This window comes from Strongylocentrotus purpuratus, unplaced genomic scaffold, assembly GCF_000002235.5.
Source record: "Strongylocentrotus purpuratus isolate Spur 01 unplaced genomic scaffold, Spur_5.0 spur5_scaffold_19, whole genome shotgun sequence".
In the NCBI taxonomy this organism is placed as follows: Eukaryota; Metazoa; Echinodermata; class Echinoidea; order Camarodonta; family Strongylocentrotidae; genus Strongylocentrotus; species Strongylocentrotus purpuratus.
Window position 1 is genome coordinate 4688619 of NW_022145604.1, and position 12358 is coordinate 4700976.

Consider the following 12358-nt stretch of genomic DNA (forward strand, 5'->3'; position numbering starts at 1 on the left):
CAGTAAATATCTGTGAATGACCAATCCCAGCTTGTTACACAACCACCATTCGATTTTCATGGTTTCAGACACAACTATAAATGATGCAGTTAATTGCAAACAGATGTTGTGGTACAGTGAAACCTCTCTATAAAGATCACTCAAGGGAGACAAGAAAAGTTGTCTTTATCGGCTTTATTGACTGTACAACTACAATATGATGTAAGTGCATTTCTGAATCCTTCATGCATAAGACACATAAATGTGAGAATGTTTAAGACTCCTCGGTTGCCTGGATCTCTTTTACCTCTCTTTTCTCACACCCTACCATTCATTTACATACAAAATGGTTTTATTCTGCAGCAGATATTTTTTTCTAACTCTCTGCTCACTCTGGTAGACTAATAGAACAAACATTGGAGTGCCGATGGCCTACATGTATATACTCCAAACAATGTACCATTCCAAGCTTTCGGTCCATGACAAATAAATAGAGTTGAAGCATTTTCAACATCACATGTGACTGAACTTCAGTTTAAGATAATCACTTCTTCTAGTTTGACACCGATAAGTCTTTGCCGGCTTTGGCAGAATAATAGAACAAATTTGGCTACCACAGTTGACTTATGTCACACCTACAGTATGACTGGAAAATAAAATCCAAACATTTGCATAATTCCAGTGTTTCAGTATGTGAAAAAAAGAAGAGTTGAAACGTTTACCACATCGCATGTGACTGGACCTAAGTTTAGGACGTTTACTTCTTTGAGTTTGACACAGAAAAGTTGTTCAAAAAAAATCCTTGCCTGCATTGGTAGACTACTAGAACAAAAATATGGCTACCACAGTTGACCTTTGTCACACCTACAATATGCATGGCCCATATACTCCAAACAATGTACCAATCCGTGCTTTTGGTCAATAAAAAATAAATAGAGTTGAAGCATTTACCACATCGCATGTGACTGAACCTTAGTTTAAAATATTCACTTCTTAGAGTTTGACACCAAGAAAAGTTCTTTAAAAAAATAGAATCTTTGCCTGCTTTGGTAGATTAATAGAACAAATTTGGCTACCACAGTTTGTCACACCTACATTATGACTGGAAAATAAACTCCAAACAATGCACCATTCCAGTGTTTCAGTATGTGAAAAAGAGAGTTGAATCGTTTTAATACCACATCACATATGACTGGACCTTAGTTTAGGACATTCACTTCTTAGAGTTTGACACCAAGAAAATTCTTTAAAAAAATAGAATCTTTGCCCTCTTTGGTAGATTAATAGACAAACAATGGAGTGCTGCAGTTGACTTTTGTCACACCTAAAATATGACTGGAAAATATACTCCAAACAATATATCATTCCAGTCTGTAAAAAATAGAGTTGAAAGTACATTTACCACCTAACATGTGACTGGACCTTAGTTTAGGACGTTCACTTCTTTGAGTTTGACACCAAGAAAATTTCTTTAACAAACAAAATTCCTTGCCTGCTTTGGTAGAATAATAGAACAAACAATAGAGTGCTGCAATTAACTTTTGTCACACTTACAATATGACTAGCAAACGTACTTCAAACAATGCATCACTTCAGTGTTTCAGTCTACGACAAGTTGAGTTGAAGCATTTACTACATCACATGTAACTGAACCTTAGTTTAAGACATTCATTTCTTTGAGTTTGACACCAAGAAAAGTTGCCTGCTTTGGTAGAATAATAGAACAAATTTGGCTATCACAGTTGACTTTTGTCACATCTACAATACGGCTAGAAAATATACTTCAAACAATGCATCATTCCAGCGTTTCAGTCTGAAAATACAGTTGAAAGTACATTTACCACATAACATGTGACTGGACCTTAGTTTTGGACGTTCACTTCTTTGAGTTTGACACTGAGAAGAGTTCTTGTGGAAGAGGGGTGCTCTTCTGAGTGAAGTGAGCTGGGATCCTTCCATTCTCGGCCAGGGTAGAAGAGGGTATGAAGAGCAGAGGGACAAAGGTCACTTTGCCGCTATGCCAGCACTGTAAGAAATTAAAAGGGCAAAGATTGTGGATGAGATAGGGGAGCTGTAGAATTTTATGAAAAAAATTGTAATTTTAGTAACTAATAATTCAGCTGCTGTAATACTGATTAATTTTCTGAGATTTCTCACAACCTTATACTTACGAATCAATACTTAGAACTGCAACAAGGTTAGAGGTGTCATGGTCGAGTGGATATGTCACCGGACTGTCGATCACAAAGTCCGGGTTCGAGTCACGCCGCGGCACTAATGTCCTTTGTCCGAGATAATGATCTACATTTGCGACACTCAACCCAGTCGATGTAAATGGGTACCTGGCAGGAATTAATTCCTTGAAATGCTAGAGCGCCGTAATGGTAGCCATGCTAAAGCACCAGGAGTGTCAAATCTGACAGACATGAGCGCTATACAAGAACCCACTATCATTATACAGTACACTTATTATAACTCTGTTAACTCTGACATTCTGTATCTTAAATGTGGTGTTCCGCAGGGATCCATCCTGGGCCCATTATTATTTCTTATTTATATCAATGATATTTGTAATGTATCTAAAACTTTAAATTATACCTTATTTGCAGATGATACGAGTGTTTTCTTGTCTCATCGTGAAATCAACACTCTAGAACAGAAACTAAATTCGGAACTGCCAAAGTTGACTTTATGGTTTAGAAGTAATGTGCTCTCTCTCAATGTTCTTAAAACAAATTATATTCATTTTAGAGGTAGAAAATCTAATGACAACCTTGCTCTTAATATTAAACTAGATGATATTTCTTTAGAGAGAAAGACATGTACGAAATTCCTTGGTGTCTATATCAATGAAAAACTTGACTGGAGCGACCATGTAAAACACATTGTTACACCAATCTCCAGAAATATTGGCGTACTGTATAGAATAAAATGTTTTGTTTCTGATAGAATATTACTTATGCTATATAATAGTCTAATTTTACCACACATTTCTTATTGTAATATTTTGTGGGCAACATCCAAGTGTGTGACTAATAATATTCTTCTGTTACAAAAGAAAGCTGTACGCATATGTACCCGAGCTGGTTATCGTGACCATGCTACCCCACTATTTGTTAAACTGAAATGCTTAAAGATTGATGATATTAACTTCCTCCAAATTGCCATATTTATGTTCCGTTTTAATATCAAATTATTACCTACGTCATTATCTTCAATGTTCCAACCTAATAACATGGTTCATTCGTATTCAACAAGGCAGTCATCGAATTTACATGTGGTCAATCCTCACACTACATTAGCCCAGAAATCAATCAGACACAGAGGTCCAGATGTATGGAATTCTTTACCTAATGATATTCGAAATATAAAATCAACAAACTCTTTTAAAAGAGCACTCATGTGTATTATCATTTCACAGATGTAAGATATTACTTACATTATAATCTATTTATCAGTTCTAATTAAATGTAACATAATTTTGTTACTAGGCCTAACGAATTTTTTTTTTCTTTTTCTTTCTTTTTTTAAAACTTTGTAAATAGTGTAAATAGTTCACTACAAAACTTTAGGAATTTTATTTGTCATATACTATATATTTGAAAGGTGTTGTAACGATTCAAGCTCTATTTGCTTATGTTTCATCACCTTTGTGTGTTCATTCTTCAAACTGTATATAAGTTGCAACTTGTCTTTGATAAAACAATGTTATATTCTTTTTCACGTGAAGTTAATTCAAATGTATTGTAAAATTGAAAATGATTTGTCATCTTATATTAATTTTCATGTGATGTTAACTTCATTGAATTGTGAAATTGTGAACATGCATAAATAAATAAAATAAATAAAAAAATTATTATTATTATAAAAAATAATGAGAAAATGGGACTGAAATCCATCCTCCTCCCGCACATACATGTAACATTGCAAGCTTAAATAAATGTAATGTAAGCTTCATGTACTTACGATTGTGAGAAGGGCACCATGATTGAAGTTTGGTTTGAAGGAGATCAGCTCTGGAACCTCTCCTGGCTCACCTCGTACAAAACCACTAGAGAATAAAAAAAGAGGTACAGCTACATGAATAAAATAGTACGCCTGGGAAGTTTCGAGGATAAGAATCTTCTGTATAATATCACTACTACAGCAGCAATGACATTACAAATAGCTTGATTGATGGTGGCTGTACGCTTCTCTCTTCAAGCATCTTTGAGTACAACATTATTTTAGAAGTTTGCCTTTTCCACAAGTTCACCCTATGTGATGTGTACATATAGTCTACATGTACCTTGGAATGACTTGCAGAATTTTTACACAGGTGAAAATATGGCGTATGTATTTCAGAAAGCCAAGAGTATTACAGTTTTCTAATTTTTGTTAGCTTTCTTTAAAGAGAAGAACATGTACAAAATCAATGTCCCTTGCATTTTCTTAAATTCCTTTTTTTTTTATAACTCTGTATTTAAAAACCACTCTACACCACACAGCTATATCCTTTAATGAGGAGAATGATAAACACCTTTAGTGTTAGTCTAGCATTCAGTGTACAATCTAAATGTACAGCGCTACATCTTTACCTGGGAATGAGTTGCAGAGTGGGTGTTAATCTGGTGTTGAATAGGGCTATGAGTTCACCGGTATTGCCCGTTTCCTTATTGCTTTTGAAGAGAACAGCCAACCTCTCTCCGGTGTTATCCCATACCATGTCTTGGATCAAACCACCAACCCTGTACAAGAAAGAGAGAGCAAGAGCGAGAGAGAGAGAGAGAGAGAGAGATAGAGAGAGAGAGAGAGAGAGAGAGATAAAGAGAGAGAGAGAGAGGGGGAGACAGACAGACGGTGACAGAGAGAGAAAAAGAGAGACAAAGACAGACCAGGAGGGAGAAGTAAATCAGAAATCATCCATTTAGTGGCCTTTTAATAATAACAGGCAACACTCCAAGGCTTAAATATCAAACAAACGTGTATCACTTTAAAATCATGATACTACTTTTATGTTGTTAATATTTTTACAGGCTTACAGCATGTTATAATTGTATTAACTAGCTGAACATTCCCTAGCATCCACTTCGCAGTTTGTGAGTCATCCCTGAGCATTGACAAAATATGGGTATCATCAGCGAGAATACACATAAGAACAGATTAACTCACTGATTTTGATTACCGGTAGTACAATTATAGGGTAAAAGAATTCATAATCACAAAAGACAGGCAATAGACATACAGAAAACAACATATTCATGGACGTATTTCAGCAACACCAGTTGTTAATTATTTTGGTGTTTTGCTTGCACAAACATCCCCCCCCCCCTGACACTTCATACTTAATCACAAACAGGTGTTCCCACAAGAGAAATACTCGTTTTTCACCTCGTTCCATATATCTCATCCTTAATGAAGAGTTCCGAGACATCAGCACACTTGATGGCCGACTCGGCCCCGCCAGTCTTACTCCCGCTGTGGATGAAGTTCAGAGCGAAGATGGCTGGCTCATCCTCTGTACAGAACAGGAGGAACCGCCCGTCGGGGCTCCAGCAGGCGCTCTTGCATCGACCAGAGAGCTGCGTCCACTTCTCGCACGTCCAGGTTCTTGTCTCCCAAACTCTAGAGGAAGACAGATTAAAGAATACAGACCAGGACCAATTAAAGGCTAAAGTCGTTGTTGTTGTTTTTATTTCTGAAATCAGATAAAATGTTGTACACAGTATACACAACTATACAAAAAGAAAAATTAATACATGTACATAGATAAAAATCGGAGGAAAGCCCAATTTAGCAATGTTTATAGAACATTACCATTTTTTCTTTGGGGTCATTAAAGTCTGTCCAAACACCTAATTCTTTCAAATTTTCTAGCACTTCCTGAATACTTGTGAAGGAGAGGAGGCAAAAGCTTGGAGCTATCTGGTGAGTATCTCAGGAGGGCCAATTAGGAAGTGTGAATCAGGATTTTCCTTTTTCCTAAACAATATTCTTAATCAACTTGCAAGAGAGATAATATCACCACCTTGTTTCACTATTTATTTCTTTAAAGTCTAGCCCATCAGTTAGTAGTCCAATCATTATCTTCTTCTTCTCCTTCTTCAAGATAATCTGCCTCCTTCAATACTGAAGATTCTTGCAGATGCCGTAGACTGACTGGGGTGTGCAGGTGGACCACTTCACCGGGGTTTCTCCCTACTCTCCTCACTTCTGTCTTTTAATCTTCAGAAAATCCCAGTATGTTTACAGAATAATATTTTCCTTTCAACCAAGTTTTAGCTATTTCCTATATTTTCTCACTTCTGAACAAAGCTAAATAAGCTTCAATGCAGCGTGGGCAATAATTTTAAAGCCCAAGGATCTTATTCTGTCACATTTTCAAGTGCTTACCTGAATACCTGTGAAGGAGAGGAGGCAAAGAGCTTGGAGCTATCTGGGGAGTACCTCAGCAGGGCCACGCCCCCTCCACTGGTCCTCTTCAAGGGCACACATGCTTCCCTGGGGACATCCCACACCTAGAATAAAAAAAGGAAATCGACCCCAGTTTAAGGTCATCTTGAGTTCTGGTTTAGTTGGGATTTGGGAAATGAAATTTCAAAAAATTAAACAAAACGTACACTGACTGTTCATTCCAATAACAATAAATATTTCAGGCCACCCATTGCCTAGGGAACCAAGTTGTCCCTGTCTTAAAGGCTGTTTGTACTAGTTTGGCTAGGAGGGATTAGACCATCCAGAGTGGTCACTGACAGATGGCTATCTCATCAACTCAGAAAAAGAGGATCATGGGGGACTCATGGTCACTGATTAGGCATTGTTTTCTATATAGAGGGAGTAAGTAGCTACAAGTAATACAGTGGGGCTTTAAGTCTATGGGAAGAAGAGAATGTATTTAATAGTCAATGGGTTCAAATGCAATTTCGTGTACATAATACAGATTGGCATTGAGTGAAGAAAGAGGAAATTGGATCTAGTCATCCCAAATGCACCTCAAGCAATAGAACAGGCAGCTTCAGTGAAGGTGAGTTGTAGCAATATTACAATATTTTGATTACATTCTGTCGTTCCAAACCACAAATTACTGGAGTAGAAAGGATTTAAAATTTAATTCACAGTATCCACAGTAACTTACCAGTATGGCTGTATCTCTTGGAGATGAAGAAACTAGAAGACGCCCTCTAGGGTCCCAACTTAGACAGGTTATCGGTGCATGACCATTGTGGGAAAGAACTTGGGCTGCACTGGCAGTTGGCCTGTAAAACAAGCATAAATCACAACCAAATCAAATTGTGAGGTAAACTATTGAGCACCTTGTGACATATATTATGTTTGGAACCAAGCCACTAGTACAAGAAAAAGAGAAATTTTATTCTGTATTACTTTGAATTTCTACCAAAAGATGCAATTTTCAATATGAGAAGATTTTAAATTGCTCTCTGTAAAATGTTGTTTAAACAATCAACAATTCTGTATGTCATATATTTATAGAATTTACTGTACATTTATAAAATCAGGAATCCTTTTTTCAAATAAAAAGTATTGTTACATGGTACATAATGGCCCGAATTCACAAAGCAAGGTTTGAGCTCAGACCAAGGTTTGAGCTCAAACCTCCTTTTGTTTCGCCAAACCTCCTTTTGTTCTTTACAAACCAGGTTTGTAAAAAACGCGTAAAACGCGTCATATGACGTACGAAAACCAAGGTTTGTCGACAAACCTCCTTTGTGAATTCGGGCCGATGGGTTGGAGTCTACATAAACTGTTTAGAGAATTTTGTACATATCAACTATCCATAGAATTAACAGTATACCAATAATTCTAGATTCCAATAAACTTACCTGGTAGATAATGAGTTGGGGTCTATATGCCAGATGAGTATGCAACCACGACAACCGACAGCCAATACCGTTGCAGACAGGGGTTTCCATGCCAGGCAAGACACACCCCGCTGTTGTCTGTGCTTCAGTGTTGGAACTACATCACTGGTAAGGGGGAGGGGGGAAATCAACCAACAATTACCCCTAGGAATGTGGACATTCTTCAAAACTAAACATTAATATATAAGCGAGACTTTAAAGCTTCTTTGAAGAGATGGTTCACCTGACATTATTAGATGGTGATGACTTAAAACCGATCACAAAAGAAGAGAGTTACTATAACTGTACGCCGACCTGCATTCAGAAATATATATGAACATCCCAAAAATCGGTTCGAGAGGAACTCGCAATGACAGGTGTCATAACTGTAATATAGTGAATGAATAAAACAATGATGGAAAAGATAATAAATTATTAAAACAAACACATACATGTAGATTGCAATACACACTGTGCTCATGCATCCAAAGGACAGTGATATTATCAGGAGAAGTACATAAAAAATAAAGAGGGAAAGAGAAGAAAAAAGAAATTGAGAGTCTTTCGTTGAAACCAGAGACAAAAATATATATATACCTTCCTGATATGAAGATTTTGATTGTGTTATCCTTCCATGCTACAGCACACTTGTTGGTATGTTGGTGCCATGCAAACGCTCTGATCTCACTGTCCTGCCAATCCTTAGCTGCACTGAACTCATGGATCATCTCTTCAGGAGAGAGCTACAGAAAGAAAGTGAGAGAGAGAGAGGGTATTAATGACCATGAGCTGTATTTCATAACTCGACCTAATTTTGGAGATGAAATAATGGGGCGGGGGGGGGGGGGGGTGTGAAGAGAGTACATGTACATGGTCGCCATAATACAAATATTGATAACATAAACTGAAACATAAAGGGAGATCACAATAGGACTGAGAGAGAATGAAAAACAGAAAGAAAAAGACGGATAGAATGAGAGATAGAGAGAGAGAGAGAGAGCGAGATAGATTGTAGTTTGGTTCAATAACACTTAATTCAGAGCCCTAAAGATGACCAGATGAAAGAGCATAAAGAGCACACATATCTGAACACAGTCCATTTTTTTAAATAGTTTCCAGTTTACCACACCAGAAATTTTAAAGAGGAAAAAAGATAATAATACCGGTAATTAAAATTGTTTGAATTGGAAACACATTGAAAAGTTCATCACTATATTTCAAATTGCTATTCTACAAAACATTAATAAGTTTAAAAATCATGTATTTTTAATTCAAAGTGGCATTTTTGTTCACATATACTGTGATCCCTGTCCATAGCATTCTGTCGGGACACAAAACTATACATTTGACCTGTTGAACAATAAAAGACAAAATACCAGTGTTGCCAATTTGAAGAAAGCTGATCAATTAACAAATCCTGTTCTGAACGAGTTGAAATACCTTACCATCAAGTGAGGATAGAGCGAGCCTCTGAATAAATTGACCATGGTCACAGTAGTAAGACATCCACAGGCAAGCGTGGTAACAGGCCAGGGAGCTAGTTAGGATGAAAGGAAAGGTAAAATGGTATGATGTCCAAGATTGAATTTCAAAATTGTGTAAAATATCTTATTGGACAATTTTTAAATTTAAAGACATAGGTTAAAGCTTGAGATGTAAAGCATAATGACAGCTGTGTATGAGGTTGTATGACACATGCTCCTGCAACCATTCCTCTGTGAAAAATCCTCAAGCTATCAAATTCTTAATATCAATTGTCACCAACACAAATGTCGGATAGACAACTGTCGGTACCTTTTACACTTTATTATTAAAAGCTTTATACAGGAAGAAAAAGAAAAAGAAACCCAAATGAAACCAAAACAAAACAAAAGATACCCAAGGGGTCCCTTTACAAATAAATATCTTTAAAGTTTGAACATTGGAATAACCATCTTGGCCAAGGATTGTTTTCACATCTTGTTCATCTAATATTACACTAAATGAGGTAAATAAATTAGAGGATTGTTTAAATCTTGCTACTTTATCAACTAAAATCAAACAACAAGAAAATTGTCTAAGGCCTTATAAATATTATGAATAAATACATAAAAATCACATATAAAAATACAACAGCAAGACATCCCCTTACCTGTCTCATTTTTGGAGAGTTCATCCAGCATCTCGGTCAGGCCATGAACCCTGCAGGTATACCAGGCTTGTTTCCATAGCGACACCTCATCCACGTGAGGCTGGAACGCCGACTGGGCTGCCTCATCTGACGCCAGAGAGCAGAGACTCTCGGTCGAGGTACTGATGCTGGGGTACTCAAAGCCCTAGGGATAATAATGGATAAAACATAAAAATAATATTTAGGACAAGATATTAAAGAGCATATCCAAAGTATTTTGTCTAATTAATAACTCACTACATTGAATTGTAACAGTCACCTAAAAATATGATTTACGTACAGCGAGGATGTATAAAATAAGCCCCCCAAAACCCTTCACTCTGCATTCTACGGGATAACGGATTAGGAGTATGAGGAAAATGTAGAATAATATAAAACTGCGTACACATACCGGTACCCTAAGTCGAACTTGGGTTCTGTGCGGGCCCTTATTTATGCAGGGGCATACATGTGTGCCGAGTACAAGTAGTCTACCCACAAATCGCTTTTATGTCAATTGAGAGTGTACTTAGACTTGCAAATCTATATTTGAAGCTTATATTTTGAATAGAGTATTACCACATATAATTACAAACGTACAGAACAAAATACTTTTTGGTGATTAGTACACTTTATTAAACCCAATGACTACCGGTACTGAATTCTTTCATTACTAAAAACTTTATAGTGATACAGGAACAAAAATGTAAAAAGAAGCAAAAAAAAAAGAAGCAAAACAAGCCTAATGAAATCAAAACAAAACAAAGTTTAAAAAAAAACATCCCAATGAAAATTAGGGTCCATTAACAGATAACAATTTAAAAAACTTTGAAAGTCAAACTTTTGATTCTAATACAAAACCTTTACCTCCAAGAGTATCAGTTGTTCTGCTTTAGCCTTCATAAGCGATGAGCCCTGGCTTTACCTTTCTGATTCATAGGGTTACAACCGGGTCAAATGATAAACGCTGCAATCAAAAGTTAAACTTTCAAATATATGTATCATCAAAACAGATGAACTTTAATGAAAAAGTTTTATATGTATGCCCCACATTTTTTATTAGCATCCTAACTCTACTTACAGCAATCCTTGGTGTGTAGTTCACAGGGGCATTCCTGGCCTGAATGGTGACCAAATCTCCATTCTCTTCACAAACTGTAATACAGCCTTCTGCAGGCGGGGGTGGTCCCTCAGCAAGTGAGCACATGGTGACAGTCTCTCTTCTGAAATGTTGTTTTGGGAAATAAGGAAAAATAACAATTCACTGAAATTCTTTTTTTTTCTTAAAAAAAAAGGACATTGACCGCTGAATTTAGCGAACGTTCAACATAGCGATCAGAAGGTACGCATGTGCGGCAGTGGCGAAGAAAATATGAATATTCATGCTATCGAGCGCCGATCGCTCGAAATCGCTGAATATGCACGAGGTTGAGAAGGGCTTTGTTCGTTCGAGTCGTGCATATTCAGCAATTTCGAGCAATCGGCGCTCGATAGCATGAATATTCATATTTTCTTCGCCACTGTCGCGCATGCGTACCTTCTCATCGCTATTTTGAATCAATGCTGTGACATGGAAGAATCGTTGGTGTAGCACCCCGAATTAACCCTTTTTTCCCATCGAAGACTTCTTCAAATTATAGGCTACATTCAAGTGATTGGAGTTGAGCCCTGAGGAGTCGTGCACCCTATGATGTAAAAATTGTAAGTACTCCTTTTGCAGATTTAACGATAATATCACCCAATCGGCTGTTTTACTAGCCCCCGTGAGAAACCAACAAAACCACCCGAAGCTCCGACGCCTGCGGCGCCGGTGTTGGAGCTTCCCGGAGCCGAGTTAGATCTACTCTAGACCAACATAACAACTTTTAACTCATGATCTTTATTTAAACATTTGATGAATATTTACTTCATTTTGGGTATGTTTTAGTGGGGTATCTCCACGCCGGAGTTACGGGTCAAATTTTGGAGAGGTTTCTGAACAAGCGCCCAATACAAGGCAATACTATACACAATCACGGGCAGGTTAGGCAGACTGACGCCAAAACATACAAGTGGGACTGTACAACGGCAATTCTTCTAAATTCAAACCCCCAAACTGCTTCATTCTCAATCTCATTATGGAATTTCAAACTGTCAAAACGTTTAATCTGTCAAAAATGAACTCATATCTCTCTGGAAATGTGAAAATGAAATAATATTACCTGTAATTTAGGATTAGAGAAAAAGGAGTCTAAATGGTTCGCATTCAACTTGGGCGCTGAAAAAATAAAGTTGCGGATTAATATTTGAATCCAAAATTATTAGCGCGTTTAAGAGTTATATAATGCGATAACTATTTATTTTTATCAATTATTTATCCAACAAAAATAATAAATATTATCGATTTTTGTAA

The 12358-nt window shown here is 36.9% G+C and overlaps 1 protein-coding gene across 1 annotated transcript; it reads right to left on the bottom strand.

The window, feature by feature from the left end:
• Positions 1-353: 353 nt before the first annotated feature.
• LOC582353 (aladin) lies at positions 354-12237 on the bottom strand. Its single transcript, XM_030990088.1, has 12 exons — positions 12168-12237; positions 11048-11189; positions 9949-10132; positions 9263-9354; positions 8415-8560; positions 7800-7943; positions 7094-7214; positions 6352-6476; positions 5350-5583; positions 4557-4706; positions 3946-4030; positions 354-2005 (listed from the first exon to the last, which is right to left on the bottom strand). The coding sequence occupies exons 2-12, from the start codon at positions 11171-11173 to the stop codon at positions 1856-1858; spliced, it is 1557 nt and encodes a 518-aa protein (XP_030845948.1). The 5' UTR covers positions 11174-11189; positions 12168-12237; the 3' UTR covers positions 354-1855.
• Between the last annotated feature and the right edge of the window lie 121 nt (positions 12238-12358).